Source organism: Lampris incognitus, chromosome 21, assembly GCF_029633865.1.
Source record: "Lampris incognitus isolate fLamInc1 chromosome 21, fLamInc1.hap2, whole genome shotgun sequence".
NCBI lineage: Eukaryota > Metazoa > Chordata > Actinopteri > Lampriformes > Lampridae > Lampris > Lampris incognitus.
The window spans coordinates 22,388,174-22,414,309 of record NC_079231.1 but is presented as its reverse complement, the minus strand read 5'-3'; the positions used below and the strand labels follow the sequence as shown (position 1 = coordinate 22,414,309).

The 26,136-nt window shown below is 49.4% G+C and overlaps 1 protein-coding gene across 1 annotated transcript in view; it reads right to left on the bottom strand.

Annotated features, from left to right (window-relative positions):
* Positions 1–26,136, bottom strand: part of mgat5 (alpha-1,6-mannosylglycoprotein 6-beta-N-acetylglucosaminyltransferase) — a 187,187-nt gene that overhangs the window by 109,523 nt on the left and 51,528 nt on the right. The window contains exon 3 of the mRNA XM_056301107.1: positions 13,636–13,800. Within this exon, the coding sequence (XP_056157082.1) occupies positions 13,636–13,800 (165 nt within the window). The remainder of the gene's footprint in view (positions 1–13,635; positions 13,801–26,136) is intronic.

Genomic DNA, 26,136 nt, shown 5'->3' with positions numbered 1-26,136 from the left:
AGACGAACTGGAGGCGGTCCCCGGGCGCCGCACGGCGGCTGCCCACTGCGCCTAGCTACACAGCTAGCATGCGTGAAATGGGGTAAACCCCAGCAATTTACAGCTCTGGGCTGCACGAGGACCTCTCAGCCAGACCAGCAGGAGGACCTCTCAGCCAGACCAGCAGGAGGACCTCTCAGCCAGACCAGCACGAGGACAACGCAGCCAGACCAGCACGAGGACCTCTCAGCCAGACCAGCACGAGGACCTCTCAGCCAGACCAGCACGAGGACCTCTCAGCCAGACCAGCACGAGGACCTCTCAGCCAGACCAGCACGAGGACCTCTCAGCCAGACCAGCACGAGGACCTCTCAGCCAGACCAGCACGAGGACCTCTCAGCCAGACCAGCAGGAGCACCTCTCAGCCAGACCAGCACGAGGACCTCTCAGCCAGACCAGCACGAGGACCTCTCAGCCAGACCGACCCGAGGTTTCATTCTGTGGTTTCACTCATCCGAAGCAGGGCGAGAACAGCAAAGTCTGCCCACGGTGTACCCTGAATGTAAAGGTCTTTGCAGACCTGCATGCTGTGTGGTGTCTGAGGTCAGCCACAAGTGCAAGAGCGGAGCGACCAAGACGAAGGAGGAGGCCGGCTCACAGCGCTTACCTACAGGGCGGCGCCGGCGGCGAGCCGGGATGCAGCGGAGGATTTGGTCGACATATAACTTCTGCTTTTAAAGCCATTTCACTTTTGAGATGCGGCCCTGTCACTTCTGCACCTGGCCTGCTGGTAAAAAGCCTGTGTGTGTGTGTGTGTGTGTGTGTGTGTGTGTGTGTGTGTGTGTTTTATTGGTGAATGAAGGGATAGCTGTTGACCGCTTTCGACGAGCAGGGATTGGGAGGTGGTAAAAGAAACCAGGATTCATGCACATGTGTGTGTGTGTGGGGGGGGGGGCAGCATCTTTCTGCACCTGATTGTGTGTGTGTAAGTGTGTGTGTGTGTGTATGAGAGTGTGTAGGAGTGTGTGTGTGTGTGTGTGTGTGTGTGTGTGTGAGGACAGCATGTTTTTGCACCTGATTAGTATTGAGTTATTGAGTGTGTGTGTGTGTGTGTGTGTGTGTGTGTGTGTGTGTGTGTGGCTCATGTGGGGTATTTGATTAGTATTGATGTGTGTGCTGAGGAAGTAAACAGGCCTTACACAGCATAATGAAGGCCACAGACTTTATTCTAAATTTCAGGAGGGGTGGACCAGACGTCTCAATACCAAACCCCTGCACTATGGGGACAAGCTCCACCTTCTTAATCAGCATGATATCTTAGCTCCGCCTTCTTAATCAGCATGATATCTTAGCTCCGCCTTCTTAATCAGCATGATATCTTAGCTCCGCCTTCTTAATCAGCATGATATCTTAGCTCCGCCTTCTTATCAGCATGATATCTTAGCTCCGCCTTCTTATCAGCATGATATCTTAGCTCCGCCTTCTTAATCAGCATGATATCTTAGCTCCGCCTTCTTAATCAGCATGATATCTTAGCTCCGCCTTCTTAATCAGCATGATATCTTAGCTCCGCCTTCTTAATCAGCATGATATCTTAGCTCCGCCTTCTTAATCAGCATGATATCTTAGCTCCGCCTTCTTAATCAGCATGATATCAGCTCCACCTTCTTAATCAGCATGATATCTTAGCTCCGCCTTCTTAATCAGCATGATATCTTAGCTCCGCCTTCTTAATCAGCATGATATCTTAGCTCCGCCTTCTTAATCAGCATGATATCTTAGCTCCGCCTTCTTAATCAGCATGATATCTTAGCTCCGCCTTCTTAATCAGCATGATATCTTAGCTCCACCTTCTTAATCAGCATGATATCTTAGCTCCGCCTTCTTAATCAGCATGATATCTTAGCTCCGCCTTCTTAATCAGCATGATATCTTAGCTCCACCTTCTTAATTAGCATGATATCTTAGCTCCACCTTCTTAGTTAGCATGATATCTCAGCACGGGGCTCGTCTGGCGGTTTAGCAGCATTGCATGCTGGTCGGCGTTGGACGTTTGATGGTTCGAGGTACCGTCTCTGTCTCCTCCCTCCTCGGCCTGCTGAGCTTTGCGTGCGGCGCTCAGGAGCAGGACGTTTGTTGGTCGGGGAAACGAAGAGGTAAGCCGAGCCTCCCGCTCTGATGGGGAGCCCACACCCTCATGACCGGCAGCCTTCTCCGTCCTCGTCCCTGTCCTTCGCTGACATCGAGACCTCGGAGGGAACGCATGCCGTCATCATCTGCAATCGGATCGATGGCGAAAATAGACAAAGTCATGAGACACTCTGGGCGGTAAACAGGCTTCCTGCAGCCGGACAGGAAGCTGGGTGGTAAACGGGCTTCCTGCAGCCAGACAGGAAGCTGGGCGGTAAACAGGGCGAATGCAACAAATCACCTCGACTGCTCTGGTCATGTGACTGAGACGACGGCAACATAGATACCTTTTCACACTGGCCAGGAATGGAGAGATGGAGGAGAGAGACCGACCGACAGACCGACAGACAGAGACAGACTGACAGAGAGAGAGATGGAGAGAGAAATGGAGAGAGAGATGGACGGTTGGACAGACAGACAGAGAGAGTGAGAGAGACAGACAGAGCGAGACAGACAGAGATGGAGAGAGAGACAGACACAGACAGACACAGACAGACAGAGCGAGAGACAGAGAGAGTGAGAGAGAGACAGACAGAGCGAGAGAGACAGACAGACAGAGATGGAGAGAGAGACAGACAGACAGACAGAGATGGAGAGAGAGACAGACACAGACAGACCGACAGACAGAGAGAGATGGAGGAGAGAGAGACAGACACAGACAGACCGACAGACAGAGATGGAGGAGAGAGAGACAGAGAGAGAGGAGACAAAGAGAGACGTGGAGAGAGAGATAGACAGACAAACAGACAGAGAGTGAATGAGAGAGAGACAGACAGACAGAGAGCGAGAGACAGACAGACACAGAGAGAGAGAGACAGACAGACAGACCGACAGACAGAGAGAGATGGAGGAGAGAGAGAGGAGAGAAAGAGAGACATGGAGAGAGAGAGAGACACAGAGAGAGAGAGAGACAGACAGACAGACAGACAGACAGACAGAGAGAGTGAGTGAGAGAGAGACAGACAGACAGAGAGAGTGAGTGAGTGAGAGAGAGAGAGACAGACAGACAGAGAGCGAGAGACAGACAGACAGACAGACAGATGGAGCGCACCAGACAGTATGTACCAGGTATACATCCATACCGTCTCGTATGTACACAGGTGTGCACACACTACGTCCACAAAGCCAGGGGCTACAAACTAGTTGAACAGGGGCAAAGCCACTAAATATTCTGCATTTAACACAGCACTGCAAGAGGAAGTTCAGCATAACAAACTATACACTGGGCCACCACCTTCACCGGTTACACAACAACGTACAGGATAAACAACATGCTTTAGGCTACATCAAGAACCGGTATGCATAATTAAACAACCATATGCGCACTCATTCAGAGACGTAGCCACAATTACAAAAGTGCAAACAATACCCCTCTTAAGCAGCACAGTGTCCAAAGCAGGAGAGACATTTTCCCATGGTGCAGAGGCGGCTTCATGAACTCACCACCTGAACAGCTGGAGTCGCCCACTGCGAGTGCAGAGGCTCCTCAAAACAGTTTCTTTCCATTCATTTTGCAACTCTCGCGTGAGATCATGCTCAAAAGCTAGCACCGCCGTCACTTACCGCTGATGTGGGTGCTGCTCCAACTGCTGATGTGGGTGCTGCTCCACCCTACTTTCTAACTACACGATGGCTAAGTGTTGCACGTCACTGAATTTGAGCTTCGTTTCTTCTTCTTGAAGAAGCAGAAGAAGAAGCAGAACAATAAGAATAAAAAGAAGCAGGAAGAAGAAGCAGCAGCAGCAGATGAAGAAAAGAAGAACAAGAAGACACAGAACAAGAAGAAGAAGAAGCAGAAGAAGAAGCAGAAGAAGAAGAAACAGCAGCAGCAGATGAAGAAAAGAATAACAAGAAGAGACAGAACGAGAAGAAGAAGAAGAAGCAGAAGTAGCAGAAGAAGAAGCAGAAGCAGAACAATAAGAAGAAAAAGAAGCAGGAAGAAGAAACAGCAGCAGCAGATGAAGAAAAGAAGAACAAGAAGCAGAAGTAGCAGAAGAAGAAGCAGAAGCAGAACAATAAGAAGAAAAAGAAGCAGGAAGAAGAAGCAGCAGTAGCAGATGAAGAAAAGAAGAACAAGAAGACACAGAACAAGAAGAAGCAGAAGAAGCAGAAGAAGAAGAAACAGCAGCAGCAGAAGAAGAAGACGAAGCAGCAGCAGAAGAAGAAGAAGAAGAAGCAGAAGAAGCAGCAGCAGCAGAAGAAGCAGAAGAAAAAGAAGAAGAAAAAGAAGCAGCAGCAGCAGAAGAAGCAGAAGAAGCAGAAGAAAAAGAAGAAGAAGAAGAAGCAGCAGCAGCTTTGTTTACTGCAAAGAACATGTCCACATTAGTGCCCCCTACCTAAACTTCAGCCTTGCAGTATAACTGATTGGCTGGTCATACAATAAGGACATGGTAGTTGTCTTTAATTGGCTAGCCATGGGTTCTTATTTCTAGTCAGATTTCGTTTCCTGAACCATCAGTGTTTTGTGCTTTATTTTGCATGGCAGTGTTAAGTCTCCCACTACTAAACTGTGCGACTTCATTTGACTTAGCTCTAAAAGTATTTCAGTTTCACTTTTTAGTTTGTTTTTTTGTTGTCAGGGAGAAAATTCCGCTGCAGGGAAACAGTGACCTTACTGGACAGGCCTGGACCCCCAAAGCCTGGCAATAACACCGATGTGGAAGGGGTCGTTTTGACCCAAACAGAACACAAGGGTTAAGGTTAATTATGTAGTGCCGATGGTTAGAGAGAAAGAAAGCCACCTTATTTTGTCACTGTGCCCTTGTTTGGTTGGAATGAAATGTGTTCTCTGCATGTAACCCATCCTATTGTGTAGGAGCAGTGGGCAGCTGCAGCACCCGGGGACCAACTCCAGTTCTTCTTTCCACTGCCTTGCTCAGGGGCACAGGCAGGAGTATTGACCCTAGCATGCATGTCTTTTTGATGGTGGGAGGAAACCGGAGCACCCGGAGGAAACCCACACAGACAACGGGAGAGAACATGCAAACTCCACACAGAAAGGACCTGGGACGGCCCGGGGTTCGAACCCAGGACCTTCTTGCTGTGAGGCAACAGTGCTGACCACTGGGCCACCGTGCCGACCCATGGTTAGGATTAGTGGGGAATGGATATAGTCAATGAGGGTCCTCACAAGCATAGAAAAACAAGTATTTGAGTGAGTATCTGTGTGCGTGCACGTGTGTGTGCACATGAGTGCACGTCTGCCTAATGTGTGTGTTGGTGTTTTGTGTACATACATTCAGCACCCCTCTATCAGAGACAGATTACATTTCCACCGTGAGCCAGCCCTTGGATTAAAACACTACTGGGTCGGCTGATAAGCCCCATCAGCAAGTCGCGGCCAGACAAAGAGCTACAGATGGCAGTTGGACGGTGTCCTAACTGCATCTCGCCGAGCACCTCCCTGGGCCAGACTGACTCGTTTGGAACCTGCAGGGGGGACGGGGAGACGGCGCAAAGGGGTGTTTCCCCCGGCCACGCGCAATCCATCACAGGGCCGTGTTATTCCTCCGCACTCGTGTTTCAAAGAAGAAGGGAAGCAGCACGCAGATAGACAAATGTGCTGTGTGACTGGGATCACACTCGGCGATGCTGCTGCGGGGCAAGGTCGGGACCGGTATGCAGAGCCGCATCAGTTAAGATGAGCGCTTAATGAAAGCGCACCTGGTCTGAACACAGATGACTAAAACAAACTGGGCGCTGAACCGCCTTCATCTGCGACCGGCGTTCGAAAAGGCCTGCAAATCACCTCTCCCTGTTTAATTAACACCCGTGTTTCAGAATCCAAACCACCTCAGGCGAGTTAGGCCTAGTTATTCGGGGAGGGGGTCGTATCTGTTGTTGTTGAGTCAGAGCCCGAGGTTATTGTGTTATCATCCTCTTGCTGGCTGTCGTCAATCATATCTTACTATACTATATGCTGCACTAATTTGGACTACCCTAAAGTATATTATATCATATTAATTATATCATATTACATTATGCATTATATTATATTAAAGCACATGAACTCAAATGTTGCAGTGCAAATTGCAATGCGATACCACACACGCTGCATCGAGGCAAAAACAACCTCTGCCATTCTAGACGGGCACCACATTATCGGATTGTTTGGCCGAAGCTCATTTGCATACTTGGTAATGTCAGACGGTGTTTCGCAGGCGTCTTAATACTGATATCATAGCAGAAAATATTATAACATTCACCCATAAGCCACTCGTAGGGCTGAGCGATATGGACAAAATAAAATATCACGATATTTTTGGATCAAATATGGATGTTGTGATGATATTGTGGGGAGGACTATTGGTGCATTCACAAAACATTTAAACAATCAGATTTTTGATAAATAATCATCAGTAATGTCTATATAATAGTCATTTCTTGTTTGCAGTGGTGATGGACAGGTTGACTGACGAGATCAAGCAGCAATCTCTGTGGACGATGATGTTTGCAGATGACATTGTGATCTGTAGTCAGAGTAGGGTGTAGGTTGAGGAGAACCTGGAGAGAGGAGGTATGCACTGGAGAGAAGAGGAATGAAAGTCAGTAGCAGCAAGATGGAATACCTATGTGTGAATGAGAGGGAGGACAGTGGAATGTGAGGATGCAAGGAGTGGAGGTGAAGAAGGTGAATGAGTTTAAATACTTGGGGTCAACTGTCTAAAGTAACGGGTGAGTGCAGAAGAGCGGTGAAGAAGAGAGTGCAGGCAGGGTGGAGTGGGTGGAGACGAGTGTCAGGAGTGGTTTGTGACAGAAGGGTACCAGCAAGAGTTAAAGGGAAGCTTTACAAGATGGTTGTGAGACCAGCTATGTTGTATGGTTTGGAGACAGTGGCACTGATGAAAAGACAGGAGGTGGAGCTGGAGGTGCAGAGATGAAGATGATAAGATTTTCATTGGGAGTGACGAAGAAGGACAGGATTAGGAACGAGTATATTAGAGGGACAGCTCGGGTTGGACGGTTTGGAAACAAAGCAAGAGAGGCAAGATGGAGATGGTTTGGACATGTGTGGAGGAGAGATGCTGGGTATATTGGGAGAAGGATGCTGAATATGGAGCTGCCGGGGAAGAGGAGAAGAGGAAGGCCAAAGAGGAGGTTTATGGATGTGGTGAGGGAGGACATGCAGGTGGCTGGTGTGACAGAGGAAGATGCAGAGGACAGGAAGAGATAGGAACGGATGATCCGCTGTGGCGCCCCCTAACGGGAGCAGCTGAAAATATTAGTAGTAGTAGTTGTAGTAGTAGTAGTAGTAGTAGAATGTCTATATAATAACCAAGTGGGTAAAGGCAAATATTAGAACAGCTAAAAGAGGCTGGTAAGTTCAGAAAATTACATCAAATTACTGTAATACAGCCTTTAAAACAAGGAAAAGACAACACCTATGTCATATCACGATATCCAAAACCCCAGACGATATCTAGTCTCATATAACAATATCGATATACTGCTCAGCCCTGGTCACTGGGTGTAAATGCTCAAACCCTGTGGGGGAAAGCAGGACAGAGGAGGTGACCACAGCTCAGAATACCTCAACAGCCACCATAAAGGTACCCTTCAACAAGGAAGCAAGCCACCACACCGCTCTGATGCAGGTGCTCTTGGCCAGTAGTACAGTACTGTAGTCACATAAAGCAGCTTTTCTATGGATGCCTGGACAACCCCCCCCCCCCACACTATCACCACCACCCCTTCAATCACACCCCTGAGCTTCGGCTGCAAATAAGATGTGGAAAAAACCCTGCTCACCTGAAAAAAAAAAAGGACAGTCAACTTGCCTGATTTATGTCAACAAGCCCATGCAAAAACCCTCACATCTCATCTAGACTGGGTTGCAGCATGTTCTGGGGGGAATTTTGAAAATATAGCTTTTACTTTACAAGCAGCTATGCCAAATCCAAGATTAGAGGTCAGAAACTTGACTCTCTCTCAAAACATATTCACCTCATGCATTCCACGAGTGCAAGTGCTGTGCACTGTAATCACACGTCACCTGTTTTGAAGTACATGCTTCTGAAAATAAACTGACATGACAGGTCGTGATAATACTAGAGCCATGACCAGTGTTCAATTCCTCATACCGTTTCACAACAGATCCAGAAGACACAGCTGTTGGTAGTGAAAAGCAGCTCAAGAGGACTCAAGCCTTTTACAAGCATATTTCCTCAAGCCTTTTATAGATATTCATTCACCTCCAGCCGCTTCTCCGGGGTCGGGTCGCAGAGGCAGCAAGCTAAGTAGGGCACTCCAGACGTCCCTCTCCCCAGCAACGCCCTCCAGCTCCTCCTGGGGGATCCCAAGGCATTCCAGGACCAGATTGGACATGTAGTCCCTCCAGCGAGTTCTGGGTCTACCCCGGGGTCTCCTCCCAGTTGACTGTGCCTAGTAAACCTCCAAAGGAAGGCGCCCAGGAGGCATCCTGATCAATGCCCGAACCACCTCAACTGGCTCCTTTCGATGCGGAGCAGCGGCTCTACTCCCGAGCTCCTCACCCTATCTCTAAGGCTGAGCCCAGACACCCTACGGAGGAAACTCATTTCAATCACTTGTATCCGTGATCTCACCCTTTCGGTCACTACCCAAAGCTCATGACCATAGGTGAGGGTTGGAATGAAGATTGACTGGTAAATTGAGAGCTTTGCCTTCCGGCTCAGCTCCTTCTTCACCACAACGGTCCGGTACAATGTCCGCATTACTGCTGATGCTGCACCAATCCACCTGTCAATCTCCCGCTCCATCCTACCCTCACTCGTGAACAAGACCCTGAGATACTTGAACCCCTTCACTTGAGGCAACAACTCATCCCCAACCCGGAGGGAGCAATCCACCATTTTCTGGTGGAGAACCATGGCTTCAGACTTGGAGGTGCTGACTCTCATCCCAGCCATTTCACACTGAGCGGCAAACCGCCTTTTTTACATCATATATATATTCACTAAACAAAAAAGAACTAAAATATACATATTTTAGAAACAAGGTCATTTCTCTTACAAAAAGTGCTGGGGTTTTTTTGTAAATGCTAATTTTGTTTGTCAGATGGTTATGATAAGAGAGAAAAAAAAAGCAAAACACCAGAGGCTTTGGAATAAAAGAGTGTGAATTATTTGAGAATTCAAGAAAGTTTTCTTTCAAAATAGCACCGACCGTGTTTGTGTGCTGTGGGATTTCAGGACGCTTGTTCATGGGGGGGGGGGAGATAGCCACAGTAAACAAACACCGATGGGAGTGAAAATATATCAGAATCATATACTGTGTATGATGCAGTCTCTTACATGTGCACACCGTGTATTGGTAATGACAGAGGATGTGTGTGCTTGGTACTGACAAACTTTGCATGTCATACTGAACGATGAGACTTACTTTACTGGGTAGAGTTATTACATCGCTTTTCAAGGTAAACTGTTTTTCAAATGCATTTGTGTGACTGGCTTAACCTTATCTTGCTCATTTAAGTGTACTTACTATGGGGCAAATCTAACCTGACTGGTACTCACTGCTGGCTAAACAAAAAATTGCTAAAAAAACCGATTTGCAAGTGCTGTTTTAACCACACCTGATGCTGAGTGAAGTGTCTTAAGCTGAGAAACATTAAGATGATCCAAGCAAGTAAGGCGGCGGTGCCCAGGGACGCTACTCAACCCCATCTTGATAGCATCCTCTCTGAAAGACAGGCTTGTTTCCTTCACTGCCCAGATGCCTATCTCTGTAATTGCTTCTCAGCTGGGGTGGAGAACTCGCGGTGCTGGTAATAGTGCTGCCTGCCACCCACTCCAAGACAGGGGACACACTCCAGCCGAGACTCTGGGGTGTTGGCTTCTTCAGCTAAATTTCAGCGAGATCTGGGTGTTTCTTTGTCAGACTGACTTAACTTCAGGAGTTGCTTTGGTTCAATGGCAGTGTTGGGACATTTAAGCGGGTAGGGTACTCGAGCACATCACCACCATGTCCAGGTCCAGTTTGGAGTATACTGATGCACAGGAACTCTAGCCAAGGCCCAATCACAATTCCCCCCTCCTGGCCCTACCCCTAGTTTTGGTGAGCCCTCTAACGGGCATTGGCCCTTCAGAACGGAGCTACGAGGAGTAAGGTTTGACATCTTTACCTAGGAAATGGGACACCACTCGTTACGCCATCACCATCATCATTACGTCTGCTGCTTGGAGTTGCCTGGTTTGCTCAGGAGCACCAAATTAGCAGACAAACAGGCCAACAACAGTTTTACAATTTTCATATAATATTTCTTTTTTTGGGGGGGGGTGGTTCCCCCCTTTTTCTCCCCAATTGTACATAGCCAATTACCCCACTCTTCCAAGCCATCCTGGTCACTGCTCCACCCACTCTGCCGATCCGGGGAGGGCTGCAGACTACCACATGCCTCCTCCGATACATGTGGAGTCACCAGCCACTTCTTTTTACCTGACAGTGAGGAGTTTCACCAGGGGGATGTAGCACATGGGAGGATCACGCTATTCCCCCCACTTCCTCCTCACCCCCGAACAGGCGCCCCGACCAACCAGAGGAGGCGCTAGTGCAGCGACTAGGATACATACCCACATCTGACTTCCCACCCGCAGACACAGCCAATTGTGTCTGTAAGGATGCCCGACCAAGCCGGAGGCAACACGGGGATTCAAACTGGCGATCCCCATGTTGGTAGGCACCAGAATAGATCGTATGCTATTTCATCATTATATTCACTTTTGAGAATTCTGAGGTGAGAAATCAACTGTGTAGATTTCAAATACTGGCAGTTCAATGAAAATTGAAGGTCAATCGAAAGATATCACTTATTTGAATAATGAAACGTATCTGTCAATAAACGTCGTACCCAGATGACCTGATTTAACCTTCTTTGAATGGAAAATCAGCTCCAATGTTTTCGGAGCCGATGAGTCACGCTCACAGACCCTGCTGTGAGCTGGCTGGAGCTCTCTCAAGAGGTTGGTCTCATAGACAAGAGGCTTTTAATTCCCTGTTGATGGATGGTTTGTTTAAATATCGTCACACAAATAAATGTCCATTATAAACTTAGCAGAACGGATTTTTAAGGCAAATCACTGTTCACGCCTTGCACTGACATCAGATGAGCGAGGAAGTGCTGAAAATTTGCTTCTGGATCAATTTTCAAGCTTCATACATGGGACATTGAAATTACTGCACTGTCACTCACAAATCATCATTTACATGAAGTACTATCAACATTGTGTGAGTAGTGATTTTTCTGGATCCAATATTCCTCTGCATCTACATTAAACTAAGATATTCTTACAGATTTTAAAAATTTTGCAAGATTATTTGCCTATATACAGGCATTTATGGGCTTCTTTCCCCGCACTGGTTCCATGTTACAAAACCTCAGTTTGCAAAGCATTCTGGGAACTTTCTTCTACCACTCTGCTTGGAGTCTGTATCTGAAAACACTCTGTTTGGAGGGCCGTTTGGAGGGCTAGATGACCACTACCCCTCGATCCCCAAAAGAAACAGGACACCCTAAGCTAGGCGGCAATGTGCAAAATGGAGGAGTAGGGCCAAGTGGGAAGGCCAAGGGGGGGATATTTGGGATTGGGCCCAAGTGTGCCTTGATTAGTGAGTGAATGGATTAGTACCTCACCTCTGGAGTCCAACACGCTGGAATGTAGATTGAGCTGGACCTTATCTGGACCTGTACCCACTCTACAGTCTAGGCAAGAGACAACATGTCTCTTGCCTACACTGGAGCCTCCAACCTTAGGAACTTAGGGCCCAGACACACCAAACCGACGAGTGGTGATGAAGGCCGACTGCTGCATCGCCTCACGTCGCCTGCTGTCTGGGCCAAATTGTAGCATTTGAACACACCGCAAAGACCACAGCCGACGGCGAACTAGCGTGTACATTCTGCACTGATTCGCTAAGCTGAACAGCCAATCAGAGTGAGCTCTCTCACCGACGGGCTCTGCTGATTCAACATGCTGAATCGGCTGAAAAGCTGCCAACAGGGGTCCGACTAGTGCCGACGGTGCAGGACACACTGCAAAAACTAGGGTCACAGATGCTCACCGACGGCCTGGTGTGTCAAGACCCTTAGACTAGCATAGCCATTGTATTTTGTATCGATTCATACCTAGCAAGTTCAACCATTAGCTAATGTATCTTATCTTTATTTATGTTTGGTTGTACAGCATTTTGAAAGACAGTTTGATTATTATCATTATAATATATTTCCTTTGTATCTCAATGAAAACCCCCATAGCATAGGTCAGACTACATAGCAAATAGGTGATTAGGATTTCAAAGAGGAAGTAACTTGTAACAAAAACAGTGCTTCATTGTCAGCCGGATGAGATAGTGTGAAGGTCAGAGGAAGATGACAGCAGTGTTGATGGTCATGCAAAAAGGGGGTGTGGGCTTAAGTGGTTGGGCAGGTCATTAATGAAGCCTTCAAAACACAAAACCATTTTTCTGGCTTCCAAGCTCAGATGATCGATATAAAGTCCCATATAAACACTAAGAGCCATGCGCTTTCTCAGTATGTCGGCTGTCTTGATGATGTCCAGGAGTTTTTATATGATATCCTGAACTTGTGATTTCCGTCCTTCTTTGAAATTTACGATTATTTAAATGCAATCCTTCAAATGGGAAAGAATGGTTTCTGACACAGGCAGCGAACCACTACCAGATGACCATGAAGCATTAATTCAGTTTTACCATGAGAAGTGAGGCATATACAAGCAGCAGTTCAACTTCACACAACTTAGCTCAGCCTGATCCCATCCTGCATGTCTTGCATCTCAGCACCGGCTGCATACGTAAAATGTTTAATGATGTGCAAACGGAGAGCAAGTGCCAGGATGTCAGAAGAAAACGACACCGTATTCTCTGAACGGGGCTGAATTTATCACGTGAAAGATGACAAGAAAATCACTGAAAACGAACTGAAACTGAATATAAAAGAGTCATACCATGAGTCATGACCGAGCACCCTTAGTTGGATTATGTGGTCTGGACTTGGAGATGGCCTTGTGTGCACTGTGCAAACATTTTAAAAGGTTTCAGTTTGTCTCATGGCTGGACAATGTTCTTCATGATGGGAGTGATGATATAAAACTAGGAGCATCATCGGAGTTCACTCAAATAGAGAACCTTCAGCTGGTCCTCGCCTGTTTTTATGAATACTGCCATTATATGTTCTGCTCGATTTTTCTTAGAATCTGCACAATGAACCTAAAATCCACAGATAGATTTGAATTTGCATCGTTTTTGAACTGGACAGAACTAAAAATTTCCACCTGAGAGCATTTGTCCTTGTGATTCTTGTACGAAATAAAGAATCTTTTTCCAAAGGAAATTTGGAAAAAGATCCCTGCTTTTGCACAAGAATCAGATTGCTCTTCCCTTAACACATCATCTACTTTCAGTCAGCCAGCCAGTCAGCTCTCTCACTCAGAAACCTCACAGAACTCTAAAAGAGTAGTAAAGTATCCTTACCGGCAACGTTGACCTTTTCTGCATTGGTGGCGCTAGGCGCAACAGTGCTGGTGCTGTTGATCAGGTTGACCCCTGTGCCATTGTAGATGTTCTCCACCTTGGACTCCAGCTTGCCCAGCCTAAGCATGATGTTATCTAGCAGCACGGCCAGGGTCTTCTTCAAATCTGCAGGTTAGAAAATAAGGCACTTTAAAGACACACTTTGCTGAAAACTACTACGCACCCTCTCTAAGCCACGTGGGTTTCCCCCAAAACGTCCAAACACAAGCATGTGACTCTTGCTCTGCATTGGACATGTTTGTTAGCAGCGTGTCCCTCGGCAAATCTTTCTCTACATTGAACCCATCCTAGCTGTGTAGCTAGGAGCAGTGGGCAGCCGCCATGCAGCGCCTGGGGACCAACTCCAGTTCGTCTTGCCATGCCTTGCTCAGGGGCACAGACAGTATTGACATGCGTGTCTTTTTAATGGTGGGGGAAACCGGAGCACCCATAGAAAACCCACTGCAGACAAGGGGAGAACATGCAAACTCCACACAGAGGACGACCTTAGATGACTCTCAAGGTTGGACAACCCCCGGGGTTCAAACCCAGGACCTTCTTGCTGTGAGGCGACAGTGCTAACCACTGCGCCACTGTGCCGCCGTATTGATTCTGAAATGAACAAAAGCCTTCCAGAAGTGTGGCTTCACACTACAATCCTCATCGATCTGTCATATAGATTATATCTACAGGCCGACAGTGCAACAGGAACACGTACACCTCTACATCATTTAGGTCTCATGAAAGATCAACGTTCATACGCATTTTGATGAAAAGTGGCTTTCGAGCTACAAGAGCTTATAGGATTTCTTCTCCATGCAATGACTGGCAGATTGGAAACAAATCGCACTGCGGATGAAAAATAAATGACTACACCCTCTTTATGTTGAGAGAAATATTCTTATCACCATTCTCAGAGTAATTATCACAATCTATATACATACTATATGTAATATATGTGGATGTTGCCTGTTAGGTCTTACTCAGCTTTTGTGAAATTGGAGGGTGACTTCAGCCTCCGCTCCAGTAAACCAGTAGATTTCATGCCGCCAGCCGGGGGCTCATTTAAATGTAAAAAGGAGGCAGGGTGTCATTGTAAGTGACCTTGCCGCTTAATGTGGCTAGTTGCATCACTGTAGGCATTTCTCTCCTCCCCACAATCATCTATATGCATAGGACATAGACAGCGACAGAGGGGACGGCAGAGATTCCAGGCGAGGAGAGACATTTCAAAAATGGCGTCGGGCCAGTGTTGAGACCAGAAGTGGCATTTAATGCCTCAGTATCTGTGGCATTTGTCTGTAAACGGTAATCTCCAGTGCTTGCAATGACATTTAGTTGGGGGGGGGATTGTTGCTCCGAGCATCCCTGTCTCAACCAACAACACAAACCATTTCTGAACCATCAGCCGAGGATCTTGCGCAACATCCGCGGTTAAGATGTATAATTATTGATAATCGCCGCCCAGGTGTAGACCTCTTCATGTCTTTTCGCTTTTAACTGCCACTTATCCGTCTATTTTGCACTGACACCCCCCACACCCAGTGTGCTACGTTTGACACGCCAATCTTCATCACGTCAAGCGAGATTGGCAAAGGCGCGATGAGCCTTGGCAGCGCCGACACCAGCCCGTGTCGTGTGAAGAGGAGCGCCGCACCGTCTGCCTGATCCGGCCCGCCTCTGTGTGCCGAGGCAGAGAGCCCAGAAAAAACCCCAGCTGGAAAGCCTCACAGCGGCACGGCCCTGCCAGGGAGAACTGGGCTGAACGTAATTGGATAAAGATAAAGAAAATAAAGAAGAAGAAAAAAATGAGGGAATCTAGAGTAAATTGCTCTGGTCTTTAGCTTAGAAGAGGACGGCCTGCGCCCCCCCCCCCACCACCACCATCCCCATCCTTCATCCTACAGTCTGTGTCGGGAGATTTTTTTTGAGGGGGGGGGGGTTTCCCCCTTTTTCTCCCCAATTGTACCTGGCCAATCACCCCGCTCTATGAGCCGCCCCGCCCCCTCTGCCGATCCGGGGAGGGCTGCAGACTACCACATGCCTCCCCCGATACATGTGGAGTCGCCAGCCGCTTCTTTTCTCCTGACAGTGAGGAGTTTCGCCAAGGGGACGTAGCGCGTGGGACGATCACACTATTCCCCCCCCCCCCCAGTCCCCCCTCCCAATGAACAAGCATCCTGACCTACCAGAGTAGGCGCTAGTGCAGTGACCAGGACACATACCCACATCCGACTTCCCACCCGCAGACACAGACAATTGTGTCTGTAGGGACGCCCGACCAAGCCGGAGGCAAAACGGAGATTCGAACTGGCAATCCCCGTTTTGGTAGGCCACCCGTATGCCCTGTCGGGCAAATTTCTACTGGGATACCAGTCTGTTATGGACACCTCTCGCATCCATCGTCTGCAGTTCATGTCGCCTAATGTTGCAAATGATCTTTACATTGACATCAGGAGAAAAACGTCTACTAGATACATAATGCTGGATGTGCATTCCAGTAAAAAGAATCGTTAAGGGCATCCGGGTAGCGTGGTGGTCTATTCTGTTACCTACCAACATGGGGATCGCCGATTCGAATCCCTGTGTTACCTCCAGCTTGGTCAGGCATTCCTGCAGACACAATTGCCCGTGTCTGCGGGTGGGAAGCCAGATGTGGGTATGTGTCCTGGTCACTTCACTAGCGCCTCCTCTGGTCGGTCGGGGCGCCTGTTCGGGGTGAGGGGGGACCAGAGGGAGTAGTGTGATCCTTCCAAGCACTAAATCCCCCTGGCGAAACTCCTCACTCTCAGGTGAAAAGAAGCGGCTGGCGACTCCACATGTATCGGAGGAGGCATATGGTAGTCTGCAGCCCTCCCCGGATGGGCAGAGGGGGTGGAGCAGCGAACGGGACGGCTCGGAAGAGTGGGGTAATTGGCCGGATCCGATTGGGGAGAAAATGGGGGGAATACATTTTTAAAAAATCGTTGAAAGATCGTTCAATAAGATGAACAACTATTTGCCAGAAAAGTCAAGGGAAATGCAGGCTGCCTCAGCGAGGAACACATTAACTCAGGGCTCATCATAAAGGTGTCATGTCCCGCATCACGTGTTCTACTCGCAAGCTTGTCGGGAAAGATAGCAATATATATATAATATTTTCCTTCAGGCTGTAAAATGTTATTTTTATTGGCAAAAGCGTAATCCGGTTTGAAGGGTGGCAGCGTTGTTTAGCCTGAAGTTCCATAAACTTCCAGTGACCTGTAGACACAGCAGTATCACCCACATAAAATCTGACAGTGTTTACCAGTCTGCATCCAAGACTAGGGTGCACGATAATTGCCCAGCACTAGAATTATAATGTGCTAGGAGGTAAAATATTTTGCAAATAAAAACACACAAAAAAAGAAAAAGTTCTGTGCTTAGTAGCCATCTCAGCTCAGCAGCCCAGTCAGGTGGGACTGGGTCATACTGTCAACCTCTTCTCAAACCCGTTCTTATAATCCCTTGCAGAAAACTTTACTCCCCAAGCATGTCAATATTTACTTCTGTCTGCAGAAATGCACATCGAGTTAAAGGAACAACGCCCTTACGTCTGCTGTTAACATGAAACATATATAAAGTGGATGACACATAGGCCATAGAGAACTGTGCCTGAGAAGCAGACGTCCCTGCCCCGAGGTACACCACCGGTTGTGGAGTACACGCATGACTTGGGGATATACTCTATGAGGGGTCTTGTGTTAAGCCAAGCACCATCTCTCAATGGACATGCAAAACAGTTGCACACCATCACAGTCACACCGGCTGAGTAGATTTACACAAAGAGTAGACAGAGCCGAAAGCTTTCCCAGTTTTCCCCCCAGTGCAGCTCGTGCCCCTTCCTCCCTTCCCTGGCTCTGCTTCCTCGGGGTAACAGCCACTCGGCGGTGGCCCCGCCCAGCAGGGTGTGCTGTCTGTGGCACACACGGCATCTCCCTCAATCTCACGGTCTCTCTCCTCCGTCCGCACCAGCTTGTCGTCTCTCTCATCTGTCTATCCGTCTTATCCGTCTGGCACATTCGCCTCCGCCCGGTCTGGCGGTGGTGGTGAGGCGTCGCTTGCCATGCTGGCCCAAGAGAGCGAACAGGCTCAGCGGGGAGGACAAAAGCTCCACAATTAGGCCATCTTGCCTCCTTCTCCCCCACCGACGGTAACGAGCCACAGCGACCCTGTCCAATTTGCTCTTCTTCTTCTTCTTCTTCTTCGGAACATGCATGCCTGAATTACTCCTACAGTACCCCCATAGTAGCACAGTACAGTGGCAAGCAAAACAGAAACCAAGCAGAAGTCAGTGTTTGATGAGCAGAGTCGACAGTGAGCGAGTGGTGGTGGTGGGGGGATTTTAATTGAGGGTGAGGATAATTTGCATATTCAGATTCTGTATTTTTTTTTTAATGAGGGAGAAGGAGCAGATATTATTTTCAGGTTATTGACAAGATTTTTCCCCCCTCTTTTTTCTTCCCAATTGTACTTAGCCAATTACCCCACTCTTCCGAGCCGTCCCGGTCGCTGCTCCACCCCCTCTGCCGATCCGGGGAGGGCTGCAGACTACCATGTGCATCCTCCGATACATGTGGAGTCACCAGCCGCTTCTTTTCACCTGACAGTGAGGAGTTTCACCAGGGGGACGTAGCGCGGGGAAGGATCACGCTATTCCCCCCAGCCCCCCCCCCCGAACAGGCGCCGCGACGCATCAGTGCTACGTCCCCCCGGCAAAACCCCTCACTCTCAGGTGCAAAGTAGCGGCTGGCGACTCCGCATGTACGGGAGGAGGCATGTGGTAGTCTGCAGCCCTCCACGGATCAGCAGAGGGGGTGGGGCAGCGACCGGGACGGCTCGGAAGAGTGGGGTAATTGGCTAAGTACAATTGGGGAGAGAAAAAATAATCCAAAATCCAAACTAATCAAATTAATAATAAGACAAAAAGAAGAAACATCAGCAAATTAAAGTGTGTGTGCATGTGTGTGTGGGAGGGTGGGTGGGCCGGGGGGTGGGGGATTACTACAGCTTTTTCCCATGTCAGTGTTTGAACGTACAGACATTTTAATTCACTCGTGTCGGGGCCGACAGATGTGGGCTCTAATCCATATTTCCGTGCGGACGCGTGCTCTCCGGTGACCCAACGACACCAGCTGCCCCCCCTGTGAGCCGCCCGCCGGCGGGCGTCGCATTCCAAACGACTCCGTGCAGAAAGGCAAGCGACGGCTGGAGACACGGCATCCATTTGTGAGATTGAACACAAACACGGCAGAGAGAGACATTAATTCCGAGTAAGTAGAAAAGACGGGACTTTTCTCCTGTCACGTAGGTCCTGCTGAGCCGGGGTGTCAGACGAGCACGCCGGCTGCTGTGATTACCGTCTGGACTCGTCCCTCCGCACCGTACACGGCTGCCAGGTAACCGGATGAGTAGCAACGTGCCTGGGGGGACACAGTTCTGCCATGGAAAACAAATCCTGCAGCTGTAAACACGCTGCATCTCATAACAGAGTCACGTATGGAAGATAATCTGGATGTACCGCGAATAAAACATCCTAATTCTGTTTTGGTCTGTCCATCCTAGAAGAGGATGCCTCCTCCTCTGTCGCTCTTGCTGAGGGTTCTCTCTCCCACACTTGTTTTCCCGAGAAGGATTTTCTTGTGGAGTTTTTTCCTCATTCGAATTTAGGGTCTGAGGGTAGAGGGAGTCGTATGTCATATAGTGTTGTGTACTGTACAGATTGTAAGGTCCTGGGCGGCAGCGTGGTGCAGGGGTTAGCACGGTCACCTCACAGCAAGAAGGTCCTGGTTTCGAGTCCCGGCCAGGGTAGTCCAACCTCCCCCCCCCCTTTTTTTTTCTCCCCAATTGTACATGGCCAATTACCCCACTCCTCCGAGCCGCCCCGGTCGCTGCTCCACCCCCTTTGCCGATCCGGGGGAGGGCTGCAGACTACCACACGCCTCCGCCCATACACGTGGAGTCGCCAGCCGCTTCTTTTCACCTGGCAGTGAGTTTCACCAGGGGGACGTAGCGCGTGGGAGGATCACGCTATTCCGCCCAGTTCCCCCTCCTCCCCGAAGACGCGCCCCGACCGACCAGAGGAGGCGCTAGTGGAGCAACCAGGACACATACCCACATCCGGCTTCCCTCCCACAGACACGGCCAATTGTGTCTGTAGGGACGCCCGACCAAGCCGGAGGTAACACGGAGATTCGAACCGGTGATCCGCGTGTTGGTAGGCAACGGAATAGACCGCCACGCCACCCGGACGCCCTCGGGGTAGTCCAGCCTTGGGGGTCGTCCCGGGTCGTCCTCTGTGTGGAGTTTGCATGTTCTCCCCGCGTCTGCGTGGGTTTCCTCCCACAGTCTAAAGACATGTAGGTCAGGTGAATAGGCCGTACTAAACCGTCCCTAGATGTGTATTGGTGTCTGTGGGCCCTGTGGTGGCCTGGCGGCCTGTCCAGTGTGTCTCCCCGCCTGCCGCCCAATGACTGCCTGGATAGGCTCCAGCATCCCTGCGACCCTGACTAGGATAAGTGGCTCGGATAATGGATGGAAGGATGTAAAGCCCTGCGGGACTACCTTGTGAATTTGGGCTACAATAAGCGGGACGTGACTATTCAAGTCCGTACGCATTAGACAGGAGCGGTTACACAGGGAAAACAAGCCCGTAGCTTTTCTAAACCACCTCTATTGTTTAGTTATCTGGGCTGTAGGCCGCAGGCCAGCCTGGCAGCGGTCTCCATCTCTGGCTGACATAACGCTGCAAAGGCCGAACAGGAGAAGAAAGAGCACACTATGACCTTCAACCCCGCCCCCGCCCCCCCAAGGGAGACATGGGGGATTAAGTAAGCAATATTATCTTACACTTGACCCCGGGTTTCCCCACACTCTGGCGCTTGTCCTACAAAACGGGCTGATGGCAATAAGCCTGCAGCTTATTGCCGAACGAGCGGCCACCTCACAATAGCACCCCCCCCCCCGACACTGTGCCAGGCAGCAACAAGATGCGGCGTCCGGCAGGCTGTCGCTGGGTTTCTGCCACCGACCAGGAGAAGATCCCGTGTCCAGGCCTCGGGAGGCCTTTCAGGTGCCGAGACGCTTCCGGTGTTCCTGCGTGGCGGGTGCACAGGTGCCCCTGATGGGCCCTTGCCTGCCGGGGGGGCTACACAGAGAGCGCTTTGGTCTCGTATTCAGAGCCTCCTCGGTGCACCACTGTCGCCGAGGAGGGAGAAGGGTTTTTTTTTAGCCATAGAGAGCACTTACTGTGGAGCCACTTTTATCCCGGGGAGAGTGAGTGCGGGTAAAATGGAAGAGAGAAATAAGTCCTCACTTACCACGCACTCAGACAGCTTCATATCAGAGTTATATATATATATATATATATATATATATATATATATATATAACTCGAGGTGGCGTATAGGCAGAGGAAAAATGTCCAACGCTGAAATATTCAAGGACTGAGAACAGATGAAAAGAGCATTTATATCACTAAAAATTAACGGATTACTTCCCCCCATTTTTTCCTCCCCAATTGTACTTTGCCAATTACCCCACCCTCCGGGCCGGCCCGGTTGCTGCTCTGCACCCTGCTGATCCGGGGAGGGCTGCAGGCGACCACGTTTCCTCCCATACACGTGGAGTCGCCGACCCGAACAGGTGCCCCGACCGACCAGAGGAGGCGCTAGTGCAGCGGCCGGAACACAAACCCACATCCGGCTTCCCTTCCGCCGACATGTCCAATTGTGTCTGTAGGGACGCCCGGCCGAGCCGGAGGTAACGCAGGGATTCGATCCGGCGATGCCCCTGTTGGTAGGCAAAGGAAGGTATAACTTCCTTTCAGAGAATCAAACAATTCAGTGGGGACTTTCTTGTATTCCTTGGTCAGAGAGGAAAACTGACCCAGTTTCTATCCATCAGTCGGCATGGAGAGCTTAGAGACAGTCAGACAGTAGTGTACCAGTAGTGTAAGTGTGAAGTACACTTTCACACTGCTCAGCCCAAACCAGTAAAACAACGGCCAGCCAGCACGCCGAATGGGGTTTCATGCCGCATTTAAATCAAGCGCATTAAGATTTTATGGGCTATTTACAGAGAGCTAAAGAGTTCGTCCTGGAGGCCGTTAAACTCGTTACAGCGGTATCAGGGTGCATCATCATCCCAGCGAGCGGAATCAGGAAGAACAAAGTGCCCTGCTACCCCACTATCTAATCAAAAAATGGATTTCGGCGGGGTATTAGACAGCGGTCCGCGGTCTGTTCTGCGGCTGAAAGGCTCACATCGAGATTCATTTGTGTTATGAGGGGAAAGGGACAAAATGGACAAGAGCTCGTCTCACCGGAAACAGAGGCTAGGATTCCAATAAGGGTGAGAGGTCGAAGCCTGGCCACAGCTCCTGCTTTAGGATGGATCCAGCCCAATCTTTCTAGGTCCTGTTGTGATGCACTTTTGGACCCCCCACCCTTTTCCAGGCGGCTCAGTGGTTAGCGTGGTTGCCCCACAGCAAAAAGGTCCTGGGTTTGAGCCCCGGGGTAGTCCAACCTCCCACAGTCAAAAGACATGTAGGTCAGGTGAATTGGCCATACTAAATTGTCCCAAAGTGTGTGTGTGTGTGTGTGTGTGTGTGTGTGTGTGTGTGTGTGTGTGTGTGTGTGTCGGCCCTGAGTTGGCCATTTTGGGTCCAGGGTGTCTCTCTGCCTGCCGGCCAATGACTGCTGGGATAGGCTTCAGCATCCCTGTGACCCTGAGAGCAGGTTAGCGGTTTGGATAATGGCTGGATGGCTGTATCCGGCCAATTACCCCACTCTTCTGAGTCGTCCCGGTCGCTGCCCCACCCCCTCTGTAGATCCGGGGAGGGCTGCAGACTACCACATGCCTCCTCCCATACATCTGGAGTCGCCAGCCGCTTCTTTTCACCTGACAGTGAGGCGTTTCGCCAGGGGGACGTAGGGCGTGGGAGGATCACGCTATTCCCCCCAGTTCCCCCTCCCCCCCGAACAGGCGCAGCAGAGGAAACGCTAGTGCAGCAACCAGGACACACACCCACATCCCGCTTCCCACCCGCAGACACGGCCAACTGCGTCTGTAGGGATGCCCGACCAAGCCGGAGGTAACACGGGGATTCGAACAGGCGATCCCCGTGTTGGCAGGCAACGGAATAGACCGCCACGCCATTTGGACGCCCCGTCGGGGAGATTTCTACCGGGATACCAATCTGTTATGGACACCTCTCGCATGCCTCGCCCGACACCCCGTCTGTCGCCATCTCACAACGCCATGACTGCAGCTGTTCCCCGGTCCTCTGTGAATAGTGCACATGGTACACGTTCCTCCGTCTAAACGCTGCGTCCGGATGAACTGATGCAACCTCCTGGGATGTCCTTACCTGGATTATTGAGCATGCACCAAGACATCCCAAACTAGGTATCCAAGTTTTCATTCCCATCATCACCGTACAAGACGATTTCGAGCTGAAATCTGCTTTCCCTGTTCCCTCCCTCCCTCTGGCCGAGAGAACTACAAACAGGGTGCAGCAGCTGTTGCTGCTGGTGTGCCGTGAGCTCAGCAGTAAACAGTTCCCACCCTAGTAAAAATGGCACGCTCGTATCCAAGCTATCTCCGACAGTCAGATGTAGTATTAGAAAAGGTGATACTGCTTGTAGAACTGATAGGTTATCTGTCGAACAGAATCACCACCACATCTCAGCCCTTCTTCCTGCTTCAGGAGGAGGGTGTTTACCGCCGCACGAGTGTTTTGACCATTCTTTTATTATTGAGCCCCCCCCCTTTTCATCCTAATTGTATCCAGCCAATTACCCCACTCTCCCGAGCCGTCCCGGTTGCTGCTCCACCCCCTGTACCGATCCAGGGGAGGGCTGCAGACTACCACATGCCTCCTCCGATACATGTGGAGTCACCAGCCCCTTCTTTTCACCTGACAGTGAGGAGTTTCACCAGAGGAATCTAGCACGTGGGAGGATGACGCTATTCCCCCCCGAACAGGCGCCCCGACTGACCAGAGGAGGCACTAGTGCAGCGACTAGAACACATACCCACATCCGGCTTCCCACCTGCAGACACGGCCAGTTGTGTCTGTAGGAACGCCCGACCAAGCGGGGGATTTGAACCGGTGAGTCCCGGACACCCTTTTGCCCACTCTTGGTTATTGTTGCTGTGCCACTTGTTTTACTGACCTCCAGCATGACTGGCTATTGTCCTTCAGAGCTTCAGAGTCCATATGCATGGTCAACACACTGGAGATCATCCATACGAGACGCAGGAGTTTGCAGCTGTCTTTAGTAGGGACTATCAACACTGCTGAGGAAGAGATATCGTCTGCAGCAACGATACTCTGACACTGCCAGCTTAGACGCCACAATACATTAAAAAAAATTTTTTTGGGAAGGGCACCTCTCACACATTATTGCACAAAGTCACCCTTTATCACTTTTAGAAATGAGCCATTAAGGAATAAAAAGGCAAGACTGTCTTTCACTGTTGCAGTATGCAAATCATTAGTGAGAAAGAGAGCGAGAGAGAGAGTGAGAGAGAGAGAGCGAGAGAGAAGCACATTTAAAACAATTCCAACTAATAACAAAAGGTTTTCTTAACCTACCAGACGAAGAGAAGCTACCAGTCCTACTAGGGGAAGACCCAAAGAGCTGTAATTGTCTCTATCTGGCCTTCTGTACTTCACGGATCCTCAGCACAAACATCTTGTGTTACTGACCTGTCCTTGATGCACACAGATAACATGCCATCTGCCGTGATTCAAACTGACTCTAACCAGCCTGCTCCAGGAACGCACGGGTACAGGCATCCTGCTTATCAGCTAGCTGCCTGCAACCTCCCCTATAAAGCATATACTTTCCGACCCCTCATCATCAGACCTTGCAGATTGCCTAGCTATTCTGTGTCTCATCCTTTCTACAGAAAGCTCATTAATTTCTGTTTAATCTCATCGTCATCATCATCGGCGGTCTCTCGGAGTCGAGTATGACTGTGCTCCTTCTTGGTCCTCGTGGGTCTTCAGGCGGACGAAGAGGCCGATCCTGCAGCTGCATATTTTGGTACGGTGTGGGTAGGAGTGGGTGGTGGTAGTCGCGGGATTGGTTTGGGCCTTTTTGGTGGAAACTCCCTCCTTTCTGAGTCTGCGCTTTGTCTTCTGCAGCACGGTGGAGATCATTATTATAAAGTGCAGCTCCTTCCCGGACAACTTTTCTCCGGGTCGCCCTGTTGGTTGCTGTGTCCTCCCAGGTCTTAGGGTCTATGTGGCATTTTTTGATGTTCGCTTGAATGTTATCTTTATACCTTTTCTTTTGACCTCCCGGGACACGTTGTCCTGTGAGAAGCCGGGAGTACAGGACTTGTTTTGGAAGGTGAGAGGCAGGCATACAGATGACATAGCCAGTCCATCTGAGCTGGTGTTGGGCGATGGTGACAGTGATAGCGGGGATGTTAGCCTCCTCCAGGACGCTGGTGTTGGTGAGTCTACCTTCCCAGGTGATCTTGAGGATTTTTTTTTTAATCCATTACACTTGCAAGACTCCTTATTTCCAGATTTCTACCACAAACTTGGTGTCAGAAGCGGGATCGCTCGTGTGAGGGTTTCTGGACTCGGCGTCAAAGGTGAAGGAACATCCTGAAGACTAATTCTTCAGCTCCACGTCACCCACAAAAACGGGACTGAAAGACGGGGGGACCCGAGACCCGAGACCGGCCTCACTCACCGCAGTGATCAACAATCAGAGGAGTGAGAATATGAAAATAAGTATTTTAGAGATTGTAGGAATTAAAATTTGCTATGTTACTGACGGCACAAAGGAAAATCAGGAATTTTATATGTTACTGAGAGAACAAGAAACACCAGCCTTTTGAGGGAAATAAGAATAAGAAGGGAAATTCTAACACTTAAGAGAGGAAAGATTAGACGTGGAATTCTCATACTTGCCCGTGGTTTTAACCCCGGCATACGAAAACCTGGCGGCAAAGTGACGAGTTTACCGAAGTCTGGCATCCAGGTTCTGATGAGCAGACAAGTCTGGCATCCAGGTACTGATGAGCAGACAGGGAAAAATGCGTATCTGAGTAAAAACAAAAGGTGGTGATTTTGTTCTCGTCAACGTAAAAAAAAAAAGAAGGAAAAAAAGTGTATCTGTGTATGAGGGATAAAAGAGAGAAAGAGAGAGAGAGAGAGAGAGAGAGAGAGAGAGAGAGAGAGAGAGAGAGAGAGAGAGAGAGCGAGAAAGGAAAAAACGAGCGAAGTTCTGTGTATGTGTGTCACGGCAGTTATCCGTCGAGTGAAGGTTATACCGATGTTCAAGTCCGAGTGTTAACGCTGATTTTAACGTCAAGGCACTTATCCGTTGGGCAGAGGTTTACTGAAACTCAAGGCCGGGTGTTTACGTTGATATCAAGGCCCTTATCCGTTGGGCAGGGGGAATGTCAGAACAAGAACAG